The sequence below is a fragment of the Tubulanus polymorphus genome, chromosome 7 (genome assembly GCF_964204645.1).
Source record: "Tubulanus polymorphus chromosome 7, tnTubPoly1.2, whole genome shotgun sequence".
Lineage (NCBI taxonomy): Eukaryota > Metazoa > Nemertea > Palaeonemertea > Tubulaniformes > Tubulanidae > Tubulanus > Tubulanus polymorphus.
The window spans coordinates 13,940,114-13,952,502 of record NC_134031.1 but is presented as its reverse complement, the minus strand read 5'-3'; the positions used below and the strand labels follow the sequence as shown (position 1 = coordinate 13,952,502).

General features: G+C 39.6%; 1 protein-coding gene across 5 annotated transcripts in view; it reads left to right on the top strand.

The window, feature by feature from the left end:
- The window catches only part of LOC141909073 (mitofusin-2-like), a 39,182-nt gene that overhangs the window by 21,734 nt on the left and 5,059 nt on the right, over positions 1-12,389 (top strand). For 4 of the 5 annotated variants that reach the window (XM_074799416.1, XM_074799420.1, XM_074799419.1 and 1 more), the window contains 4 exons: positions 3,611-3,713; positions 5,404-5,624; positions 8,965-9,117; positions 10,205-10,401. In XM_074799416.1, the coding sequence (XP_074655517.1) occupies positions 3,611-3,713; positions 5,404-5,624; positions 8,965-9,117; positions 10,205-10,401 (674 nt within the window). Of the gene's footprint in view, positions 1-204; positions 308-3,610; positions 3,714-5,403; positions 5,625-8,964; positions 9,118-10,204; positions 10,402-12,389 lie in introns of all 5 variants that reach the window. The other variant, XM_074799421.1, reaches the window with a different exon arrangement.

Here is a 12,389-nt window from a genome sequence, read left to right as displayed (position 1 = left end):
CATTGTAATAAATACTCTGCCTTATTCGGTAGGATTGGGACTTAAATTTGTCCCCGAGTTGACCAGATACCTGAGGATCAGGGAATTAAAACATTTTAACTGATAAATTTGGCTGAATTGGCTGGTACCGAATACAGCAGAGCAGCAATCTGTGGCTGAAAGGCTATGTATCAAACGAATTAAATATATGTGATTATTTGTCAGGAGTTACACGTTTACTTGGAACAAGAGTTGAGTAAAAACTTACAAACGCGTGTTTCTCCTCATGTCCGGGTAATGGTGTCATCAGCTGAGGCAGCCATTAAAGGTATACACTACTGACAAATATATAACAGATTGTGATCGTGTGTTGTCTTGCGTTTTCCGTTACTGAGCTGGGTTTCTGCATGAGCTACAATGAATTAAGACATAGGTTTCAATACAGGGTCCACTTTGGTTAGGTTGTTTCACATGGTGCAGCTTAGAATGAACATACATTGCGAATCATTTGCGTGTTGAACATGTTACGTTCACGTTTATCATACCCATTGAAACGTATCGTATACACGATTGGAATGCATTTGAAAACCATCTTACTGATGTAAGGTTCACGTATAAATCGCGTTTACTATCTTCATTTCCGATATTAAGTTTATTCTAAGCTTTACCATACAATAATTATATCTCTAAATGACATCAGGTTTGAATCCCTGGTAAGAGCATGAAAAACTTGATACCGAAGTTATTGTTTACTTCTTGACATTCATTGTACAACGAAGAAATAGTTTCCCAGCTCAGTTTCTTGAAAATATATTGTTTTGTGTATCGCGCTTCTGTTCAGCTATATTTTTCACTGACCAGTTACTTTTTTTACTTGCTAGTAGAGAAGTCTAGAATATTGCTCCACTCCCTTATTAGGTATTTTCCCTTGGATTCACTTCTAGTTTCATATCAAGTAACTGAAATATTACAGTTGGGTTGTTTATTGACTCTGGTACTGAGTTTTGGTTGGAAATTTTCAAGTGGTATTAAGCTGATATCGCAAACAGACAGTAACCGCGTACAGTGATTGCATGTGGTACAACATGACATATAATTGCAGTTAAAAATTCCAGTAAACACTCCCAACTTTTTATTAGGCTCTACATCGATTTACCAAATGAGAAAGGAAGCTTTTCATGTTAACTCCGTCCATAAGAGAAGGAAAAAAGATTCATCTGACATATGAAAACAAATTTTTTCATGAGTTTAGTATGAAAACAATGTAGTACATGTATTGTATAAATATGTATGAATATGTAATAGTTTTAAATGAATTGGGAGGAATTTATGTGAAAATTTTGCTGGTGCTGCATTCCTACAATTGGAGTCATAATCTGGAATCTACATACAATTATCACTAGGCAAACAACGCATGCGTTAACTGTAATAAATGCAGATTCAGATGAGCTGTTAAGGTGGATGGTTATTGTATGCAGTAACCTTCAGTGTGTGACATCAGGTAGTGTCATCTCAGAGAAAACTCTAGTTTTTGTAATATAACTAGGAGAAAAATTGTTGACAAATATTATTTTTCCAGTAGACTCCTCTTTAAAATTTGAATCGGTTCTGAACTCAAAACTGAGAATCATTGCAATAAAATATCAACTTAACTTTTCAACGTCTAACTTGAATTATCATGTAATTTGAAAGAAGTTCACTGGTCGAGTAAATGCAGGCTTCAATCTTCAATGCCGTTTTTACATCCATCTCTGAAAATCAGCCACCCCTGTTCAAATATCTGCTTCCCCTCTCCATGTTCTATCAATGCTTACAGTGATTATTGCTTCGTAAATTTGCGGGTTAATGTGAGAAGATAGCAGATTGCAGCAAAATTAGTAATTTTCAGCTGATTTTCCAATATTTTTGGAGTGACCAAAAGCTTTACTACTTCAGCAGCCGCAATGTCACCGATAATGAATGAATGTAGCCCTCTAAAACCCAACATATGGAGAACACCGCATCTTGTCTTTTTGATGAAGTCTTGATGTTCACTGTCAGTGTGCAGGGATGGATCTAGGAAAAATTGATGGGGGGGGGGGGGTCTTGAATAAATGGAAGGGCATTTTGCAAATACCGTATTTTCCGGCCAATAAGCCGAGGGCAGTTTTTTAGCCTAAAATACATGGATTTCATAAAGCTTCGCCCAATAAGCCGAGGCCCTTCATCAGAGATTTTAATTCACTGATTTGTCAATTATTTCGTCTTAATTGACGATTTAAGAGGCTGACAGTAGCGCCCGCCGATGTGTGAGAGTGCTGTGTATACTATCATCGCCGAGTGACTGTGCTATATATAGACTCACTCAGCTGATTACTATACACACAGCCATACATGCAGTACGCGGCTCACTGCTGATTTGCATATATACTAATGTATGAACTGACACGTGGTAGTATGATGAACTCGCGCGTTATATAAATGTATACCATTGCCGCTGTGCGGTGATGGAACAATCAAAGTAAAAATAAAATAGTTCAAAATAGATTATAATTAGTAGTAAATAATGACCTCAAATAAATATCGACCACTTTTCTTGATTTTGACGATCATTGAGAGCATTAGAGTGGCATAGATCGGGAAGTGATTTTTTATGTCAGATCGTATCGCCCAATAAGCCGATCACGATATTTTGGGTAAAAATCTGAGGCTAGAAAATCGGCTTATTGGCCGGAAAATATGGTAGGCCTAAATCAGCCATGTTGAAACCATGAGCGAGGTTCCACTCTCAAAATATGCAATTTCCAAGAGGATTAATGTCAAATTTACGGAGACATAGCAGATAGGGTAACCTCTATGAGAAGGCAGGGTTCTGGACCCCTTAAACCACCCATAAATCTGCCCCTGGTACGGCATTGATGAGCAATGTTAAGCATATGGCCAGGCATTTAGATTGATACCTGCATAAGATGAGTCTACAATAGTATGTCGTTCAAATTGATGAACACTGTTCTGAAAATGACTCCCAAAGCCAGCTTTCTTTCTTGCCATCCACTGTGAGTGAATGTTGTTAGGATCAACTGTGTTGATCCTAATAGAATGGTTCTGAGAGTAACTTTCTGTTAGCTCTTGGTGGCACAAATTGTAACCACTGAATATAAACAGCTGATATTTTGTCATTAGGAGGGAAATAGGTGGTGGAATTGATATGGCAAGTTTTGTCCATCAGCTCTAAGCCATTTGGAGGTGCTGAGAGAAAATTTGCATAATTTCAATGAATTTTCCCCCATTCTACTAATGGATGCTTGACCTAGTTTCATGACAACGCAGGGAAAGCCCTTCACATAGGGCATCACTTGGAAATCCCTCTAGAAGGGCTTTCCCAGTGACATTATTAAGAACTTACTCTACCATGTACTTGTGACTCATAGGGAAAACCCATTACCATGTATATCAACATAGTTGAACATGCTTGCTACATAGTGCACCATGATTTCATCTTTATCAGCTGTTTATACATCATTGCAAATCCAAGAACAAATCGATTGTTGTGCTCAAAACTAAAATGTGCTCAGTTGATCCTACTGGACCCATGGTCCTTTATTGTTTTTGCTCTTTGTTTTCATTTCTGTTTTTCGACACACTTCTATAGGAACTGCATGCTCATGTAGAGCAGGGTTTAGGCCGCAATTTACAGCATCGATGTTCAGCCGCTTTGATCCAAGCAATTCAAAACACCAAACAAGATATGACAGGTCAGATTGAAAGTTAAAATTCATTATTTGAAAATGTCTCGGGAATTCATCATGCGTGTCTGTGTGACGGTCGTTACAACACATTTCTAGACACCATAACAGTAAACTACATATATGTTGCATGTCCTGTAGACTCTACATGCCTTAGATCTCATGGGACTAATAAATTCTCTGAGCAGGGATAGATGATCAACAATGAAAGTGGAACAACAAAATTCTTAACATTGTTTTCCGAGGCACATGGAAAAATGGAGGCAATCAGCATAGTCTACTGCACACTTGTTTTTACAATTCAGAATCCAGTGATGAAGGCTAATTTATATTGTGCCAAATGACATGAATAAATTTCATAACCATCCAAATAATAGACTTAGATGAGTGTATTTGTTAGTGCTGAAATGAAGCATCAGCCACCATCACCACTAATTTGATAAAGCATGTCAAAAAGAGGGTCCTAAATATATTGCTTTTACTCAAATGTCTCTTTCTGACATGCTGTTCATTCCCTGAACTTGGTTTCTTGTTGAGGTTATATGAAATAATGTGGTGGTCTTTTAGCACGGTGGGCTATAAAAAAATTAGTAGAAAACATTTAATTGATTTAAAAATGATTAAATTAATGAATGGTTATTTTGAGTTTTTTGATTGACTGTGGTTTAGTTTTATATATCAAAATGACTTGCAATCTGCATGGACTGCTGGTGCGCTATGTGTTGCATGTATTTCTTAAGTTATAGAATATGGAAATCTTTATCTATGAAATGATTCTAAATGTTTTTTTGTGCAATGATCAACCCTCATGATAAATTATTTGATATCTAAGATGCAATCAATAAGTTCAATTATTAGTGCGAGTTCTGGTAAAATCTATTACTAGAGCATTATTACTCTTGAGCAAGAATACTGATTAAACCATTAGCACCCGTATTTGCACTGCCTATTACTCCTCAAGCTGCCTAAATCAGCCCTGACACTTTTTTCGTATGCTGCACAATAACGGTTATAGTGGGATTCAAACCCAATAGCTTATGATAATCTAGACGCCCAAGTCCTCAAAATACTGTACAGAAATCGACATCTTCCTATTTCAAATTCCCGAGTATAAGGAGTATGAACACGAAAGATCTGAGCGCTCACTTTAAATTAAAGTAAGTTTGGATGAATTTCGGGGGCCAAAAGGACACGCTTCTGGTAGCCCACCTCATCAAATCTTATTATATCATATGAAAGCCTCCACTATCTACTACACAATAACACAAACTTGTAATGCATGACAATAAATAGCAAATGAGCTATTCAGTATCGTGATAAATTTAGATGTTCCCTTGAATTTTCAGTGGAGTAATTGACACTAAATAGTGAAATTTCTGAGTGCTAATGGGTTAATTCAACTCGTGGATCTCTAAAACCACATGCTAGTCTTTCAGCCCAATGCAGGCACAGCATTGAAAAACATTGAAACCACTGGAGCTTTTCCTTACAGTAGAGGTAACGCTTGTAAATAACAAACAATTCATGAAAACTGTGGTTGCCTGAACAAAGTTTTGCTAAAGTTCATTTGTTGTTTTGCGGTTGATGGTTTTTAGGCGCTGATGTGCTCATTGGGTTTTTAGACTGTATCTTCTTGTAATTGACTAGTAAGAATGGCTTAGGCCTAATGATTATTATTTTCTCTCTTCATTTCCGACAGAACGTCTGCTCGCGCTGCTGCCTGAGGAACAAAAGCAACAGATCACCGGTCTGATGCCGGCGGGTGATTTCGAAGTTTCATACCGTCTCGATTGTCGCAATTTATGCGGTGATTTTCGCGAGGATATTGAGTTCCGATTCTCGCTCGGAGTGACGTCGATGATCAATCGTTTTCTTGGCCCAAAAGGAGCTCGCACCGTGCTGATGGGTTATAGCGATGTGGTAAGATGACCCATTCATTTATCCAGGTCAATGTTTTGCCCGATATCATGAGCATTTATCCCCATTTTGGTGAAAACTAAAAGGTACCCAGGCCGGTATATCCCGTTCTTGAGGTATTCGACTTAGATTACACCTAGTGATAATTGCATCAAATATGTTTCAGGTAATTGATTTAGAGTATGCCGCTATTGACTGCTAAATCTCATTTTTCTACGACGATGGTGGATCATGTCGTAGTTTTTAGATAAAGGGAGCCTGAAAATTCATTTCAAAAGTAATTGAAAATGAAACTACAGTCAAAGCTTGTTATAACGCCTGCCCCAAGACTGTCAAAATTTTGGCGGTATAACGAATGTGGCAGTATTACGAAATGGCAATCATGAGATTTGACATAATAAACAAGACATGAATGACTCTTTACCAAATCCAGAATCGACATCAATTGATTAGCTCTCAAGGAACGAGAGAGCTATTACGAGCATGTCAGCATCGTGTCGTGTATTTTCAGTGCGAACCAAAGCACACCATTTTTACAGTCATTGAATTAACGAAAGATCCGATTAATGGGCTTAAATACGCTGCAAAAATAGATCCAGCAATTTTGTATTCAAGATTACTTCACATTATATTGGGTTGAATGGTGATAGAAGTTGATCACAATAATATTAAAAAGATTTTTAAATATTTTATCGATAATTCGTTCAGATAAATTTAATTTAAATGGTGAATTAATATGCGGATGACTACATCACTTGGTGTAAACGGGCACCTTGCACCACGCACCAAGGGTTGGCACCATAGGGGTCTTAATTTCTTGTTTTGTGCTGGTAAAGTCAGTGGGAGCCTTTAAATTTGAGAGGTTGGCAGATAATGTCATTGAAAGCCTTTAATTTTTACAGTTAGATCGAAATAGTTATTTGCATATAGAAAGCACCAAACAGTTGAACTAGTATTGTTTAAGATATAGATATAAGTATCGTTGTTGTTGGAAATGGCTTGTGCGCTAGGTTAGAATGAGCATTTTGCTTGCATTTCGTCATGAAGCTCTGATTTCCCTCGGCTGCGGTTGTTTTTAAATGGAAGTGGTGTTAGATTATTGTGAATTTGTCGCTTAATAGGTTGGTACGGTATCACAGCTCTCATTGGTTCCGTGATTCGCCAATATAGTTGCTACGAATCATTCCTCTAACCGGGTCGAATCTACTTGTACATTTCAAGTCGCATCCCTATATCGTTTACTGACATATTTTGAACTTCGTCAAATCATCTCATCTCTGCATTTCATAAGGCTGTGGCCTCGGGACCCTTGGGCACTTTTTATTTTGAACGAAATAAACTTTATCATAGATTTTTATGCCCCCGGCTCAACTTAAGTTGAGAGGGGGCATATAGATTTACCCCTGTCTGCTGCCGCCGCAAGTATTAAACATTGGGTCGGTTCGATTCAAATTATGGCCACCAGGAGGCCGACATGAAAAACGACGTTAACAGCCTAGGGGCTGCAATTGTTGAGCGATTTATTCCAAACTTGGAACACAAGTAGGGTATCAGTTTGGCCAAACCCCTATTTGAAATGGGGTCGATTCAATTCAAATATGGCTACCAGGGTGCTGACCTGAAAAACAACGTTAGCAGCCTAGAGGCTTCAACTGTTGATCAATTTTTTAGGCCAGCCGTAGGCTGAGCCTATAACTATACAAATGGAGCAAATTTAAATGACATGATTTCCAGAGCAAAGGCTCTTCGACTGTGCAACTGAGCATATATTCATACAAATCCTTTATTAAAGCATTATCCATTCTCGAAGCCAATCAGAAAGCAAAGACTCCTCTATGATTGGCTTAGCCGCTGAAATCAGCAGGTGTTCACGTGAACCCGCGGTATCGTCTACCGTTTCACTTCCGGGTTTAATTTAAGATCTAAAATTGTATTTCAAGATCGATTTCTGTGAAAGCTTTAGTTGATTTGGTTTTTGGGAGGAATACTTTTATTAGCACTGCAGAAAATATCATTGACCATTGTGCAAAGTCCGGGGAAAATAGCTTTTTCTTAAATCGGATAGATCACCTTGATATGCTAATTAGCCATGTGCTCAAACTACTTTACTTTATTGAACAAGGTTAAACATCAAATCCAATTAAATTTTGTTTTATTGAGGAAATTTCAAAAAAATTAATTCTATTCCGCATTAAAATCAACAAGACCAATGGAAAAGATTTATCTGAGGTATTTGTTCCTACCAGATCCAGTTGTTGTCTGTGCTACTTTTGTATTCTACGATTGTATTGTGTAAATTATTAGGTATTGACTCTGAGCTGGGAGTGTATTTTGACAAATTTAACCCACAGAATGCATCATCATTTGCCTTTTTATGAAAAGCTGACAGGCTGGCCATAGTGCCCCTTGGGGCTCTTGTTAGGATCAACTGTGTTGATCCTTATAGAATAGTTCTGAGAGTAACTTTCTGTTAGCTCTTGGTGGCACAAATTGTAACCAATGGATATGCACAACTGATATTTTGTCATTAGGAAGGACATAGGTGTTGGCATTGATATGGCAAGGTTCGTCCATCAGCTCTAAGCCATTTGGAAGTGCTGGGAGAAAATTTGCAAAACTTCACTGAATTTTTCCCATTCTATGAATCAATCCTTGACCTTGTTTCCGGACATCACAGGGAAAGCCCTTCAGAACGGAATCACTTGGAAATCCCTCTAGAAGGGCTTTCCCAGTGACATCATTATCAAGACCTGTTCTACTATGTACTTGTGCCTCATAGGGAAAACCCATTACCATGTATATCATCTAAGTTGAACATGATCTCTACACAGTCTACGATTATTTCATCTTAATCAGCTGTTTATACGTCATTGCAAATCCAAGAACAAATCGATTTTTTTGCTCAAAACTAAAATGTACTCAGTTGATCCTACTGGACCCATGGTCCTTTATTTTGTTGTTGGATCTACATTTCTATTCAGAAGAACACGCAGTTGTTAAATAGGGCATATGTTCTTGCTTCACACATGCATTCTTCACACTAACTTGTTGCTACACATGTATAGTGTATTGATCTATCCACTACTGCTAGCTACGTACACTTGTATATGACAAGCTGCAAATGATTCTAGCAACTTTGCGCCACCGTGGTTAACACAGCAAATGCGCATATTCTAAGTTTTGAAACGAATCTTAAACGAATAGGCCTTGAAATCTTGATAACTTCTAAATGCTTTAGACTCGAACAGTTACTCACCCATTTAATTTTGATGTATAAAACGTGCACCACGATGTAAATTTAGGGAAGTCCATATTAAGAATTTTGTTTCTTTTTTTTTTTAAGATACCTCGTCCGGTACCAATGACCCCTCAGACGCCAAGCAACGAAACACGAACGATCGACAACCAAGACAATGAAATAATGATGGCATTGCTGACAACATTCGCCTCATTAACATCCCGTAGTACAGTTGGTGCGGTGGTTGTGTCTGGTCTGGTAAATATAGAAAAATAAAACCATGTAAACTGATCGTTAAAACAAATGATTATGTTGATTTTTCAGTAGGGTCCAATATCTTGAATAGTGTAGATATCTGGGCCAGTTGCCCAGAAGTTGGTTGTAGATAACTGACAGATAAATACCATAGTGACGATGAAATTTCAATTGTCACTATTTCAACTACCCACAACTCTTACCAACTTTTGAGCTACTGGCCCCTGATCAATGGCACTCACATATTGGTATTGTCACCTGCCCCAGGCCTCCAACTGAAATGAACTACTAATATCAGGGTTATAGTACATGATTCCTTGGAGTCATTAAGGTAGGGGAAAGAAATATCTTGCTCGGACATAAAAACAATACTTACCTTGTAGGGTTCAAACCTAAAATCAAGCAACCCAGTGTTATTGCTCTGACCAGTTGCTCACTCTACACCATTATCATCATCCTATCAGGACAATTGCTCCCTGGACAATAACATTATGACAAGTCACCAATATTAGTTGGTCCATAATTAATAGGAACAATTAATTACATCTGAGGCAAGCAGTATCAGGCTTACCTTAATGGTGCAGTATTGGCTTCAGTGAGTTATTCTTGAAGGAGTGTTCACTATACTGGTAATCATCTTCATTGCTTTTTATAAGCGTAAATACATGCGGTACAAAGTATACAATGTAATTTACAATAATCTAGGATCAAAGAGATCAATCTGGATTTAGCATCATACGTTGCATGTATTCATGTATAGGTAGACAGAATCCAAAATAAGTTCGGTCTACTCAAGATGGATCATTGAAAAAGTGATGTAGTGTTTATAGATAATTATATAAACAGAAAATACATGCTAAGGTACAAAGTACCTCGAAGACAATTAGAAAAATATAGTTAATATTTGTAAGTTAGATGGACATAGACTCATCACTTCAAACAGAAGTACATGTATTAAGACAGTTACTGATTGTGAAAGAAGGTAATTTGAATGAACAAGGCAACGAAATTCAACATACTTATCTTAGTTATAAGATAATATATTGAAGTACATCTAAGTCAGTTGTTAACTGTTAAATGCTGGTTTTAGGTGGCGAAGGCAGCTGGGTGGCGAGTGATAGCTGTCTGTGGAACGATATACGGATTATTATATGTTTATGAACGTCTGACGTGGACAAAAAAGGCGAAAGAACGTCAATTCAAACGGCAATATGTGGAACATGCGTCGAGTAAACTGAAACTTATCGTCGATTTAACCAGTGCGAACTGCAGCCATCAAGTTCAACAGTAAGTGACAAAATAATCAAGATAAATGTGAATCTGTTTGATATATTTGATACCAATATGTAGCCTGGGACCACAACCCACCTAACTTATGGAGAATACCCTGATAATGGTCCGTTGTCTAGCTATGTTTTATGGTTTTGAATCCAGTGTTCCTGAAAAGAATTCTTAATTTCTTCATATTTCCGTCGAGTACTGTACCCTTTCCTATGGTTTTTGCCAATATTTTCTAAATTTGGATTTATCGCCAATGGTTTTTCTATACGACCCGGCCCTGCGGTATTGCATTTAGCCACCGGCGAAATCCGCCATCTTTTTTCTTGGCGTTCTCGCAGTAGAACGCGTTGGATTTTTTCGCCGTAAAAATCTGGGAATTAGGATATTAGGGAGTTTTCACTCTCGTAACGGTGAGTCCGTTCGGTTTGGGGGTTATCCCTGATTTCTTTTTTTCCGTAAGAATTTTATTTACAAATATAATTTGATTGAATTGAATTGAATTGTTTTGATTTGTAACAGGATAATTATGCCACCCCCTCCTAAGGGTCAGCATCGTGGCGGGGAGGGATGCGGGCATTTGTTTGGCGCCTGGGACAACCACGATTCATGTGCGTCGTGCAGGCGCAAATCCGGTCAAATATGTGCAAGGAGCAATCCTTGCAATATTTGCGTCGTGTGGTCCGAGGACCTTTGGCTTCGGGCCGATAAGGCTCTTTAACTAAGAGATCGTCGTCGAGTTAGCAGGGATTCGTCGGTTTCGGCCGATGTGCCAACCGACGTTTCTAATCCTGTTTCTTATCGTAAAGCGGAGCGGTCGCCGGTCGTTCAGGTACGATCGGCTTCCCAACTCCGTTCACCGGGGAGGAACGCTGGTTCACCGGCACCGGTCTCCGGTCATTCACCGGTCTCTGGTCGTTCACCGGTTCGGCCGGTTCGGCCGGTTCAGACTACATGTTCGGAACCGAGCACGCGCCGCGGTAGTCGCGAACGGCCCGCACCGGTTCGGTCGGTACCGGTCCGGTCCGGGTCGGGCATCGGTCCGGTTCGGTCCGGTTCGGCCACCGGTCCGGTCCAGACGTCGTCCGGTTCAAAACATCCGGTACGTTCATCGTCTGATTCTGATCGTCGCTCCGGGGATAGAGCTCGCTCTCCCACTAGATTTAGACGCCGTGAGCGTAATAAACGAGCAAGATCTCCTTCTCGCAGATCAAGGTTTGATCGCGAGAGGGACTACGATCGTTATTGTCGGAAGTTTCGCCGTCGGTCTTCTCATCGTTCGTCGACGTCGGTTAGCGATGAAAGCGATTCTTCTAGTAGGTCGCGATCCCGTTCGAGGGACCGTCACCGAAGTCGGCATGATCGTCGGGATACTGGAAAATACCTGACTCCATGTATGAAGGATTTCCATGTATTTGAGGAGAAAATTTTAAACTTGTTATCTTCGTCGCAACAAGTCGCTGCAACTTCTACAACAGGTAAGCCTATTCCTGATTGTCCGGTTAGAAGTTCGCCAGCCCACTCAGTTTTTCGGAATTCTGACTCTGAATTCCTGGATGCTGCGGTAGGGTCTGATTTCAATGAGGATCCGGTCCCAGAGGCGGCAATTCCTTCTGGGGTCGTTCCTGTCGCAAGCAATTGTGGGTTGCCCCAGACGATGGGGGCTTCCCTGGCTCGCAATGTATCTCCGTCCCGTTCAGTTTTATCCGAACCAGCGGGGGACATGCCATTTAGAGCGATGATAAGTGAGTTCTTTGTCAAGCACGGGGCAACTCGCGCTAAGCCCACAGCAGCTCCTCTGGTCGGTGAGTCAATGGAAGCTTATCGCCCTCCGGACTCCGATCTTAACGTTTTACGGGAATCGTCAGCGGTTTCGAGAGAATGGGCTCGATTGGATACGCAATTATGGGGTGAATGTCGGCCTGGAACTTTTTCATTTCCCCCTCCAGAACGGGGTATGAAATCTGGGAAATATTTTAGTTCAACCGATCCACCTA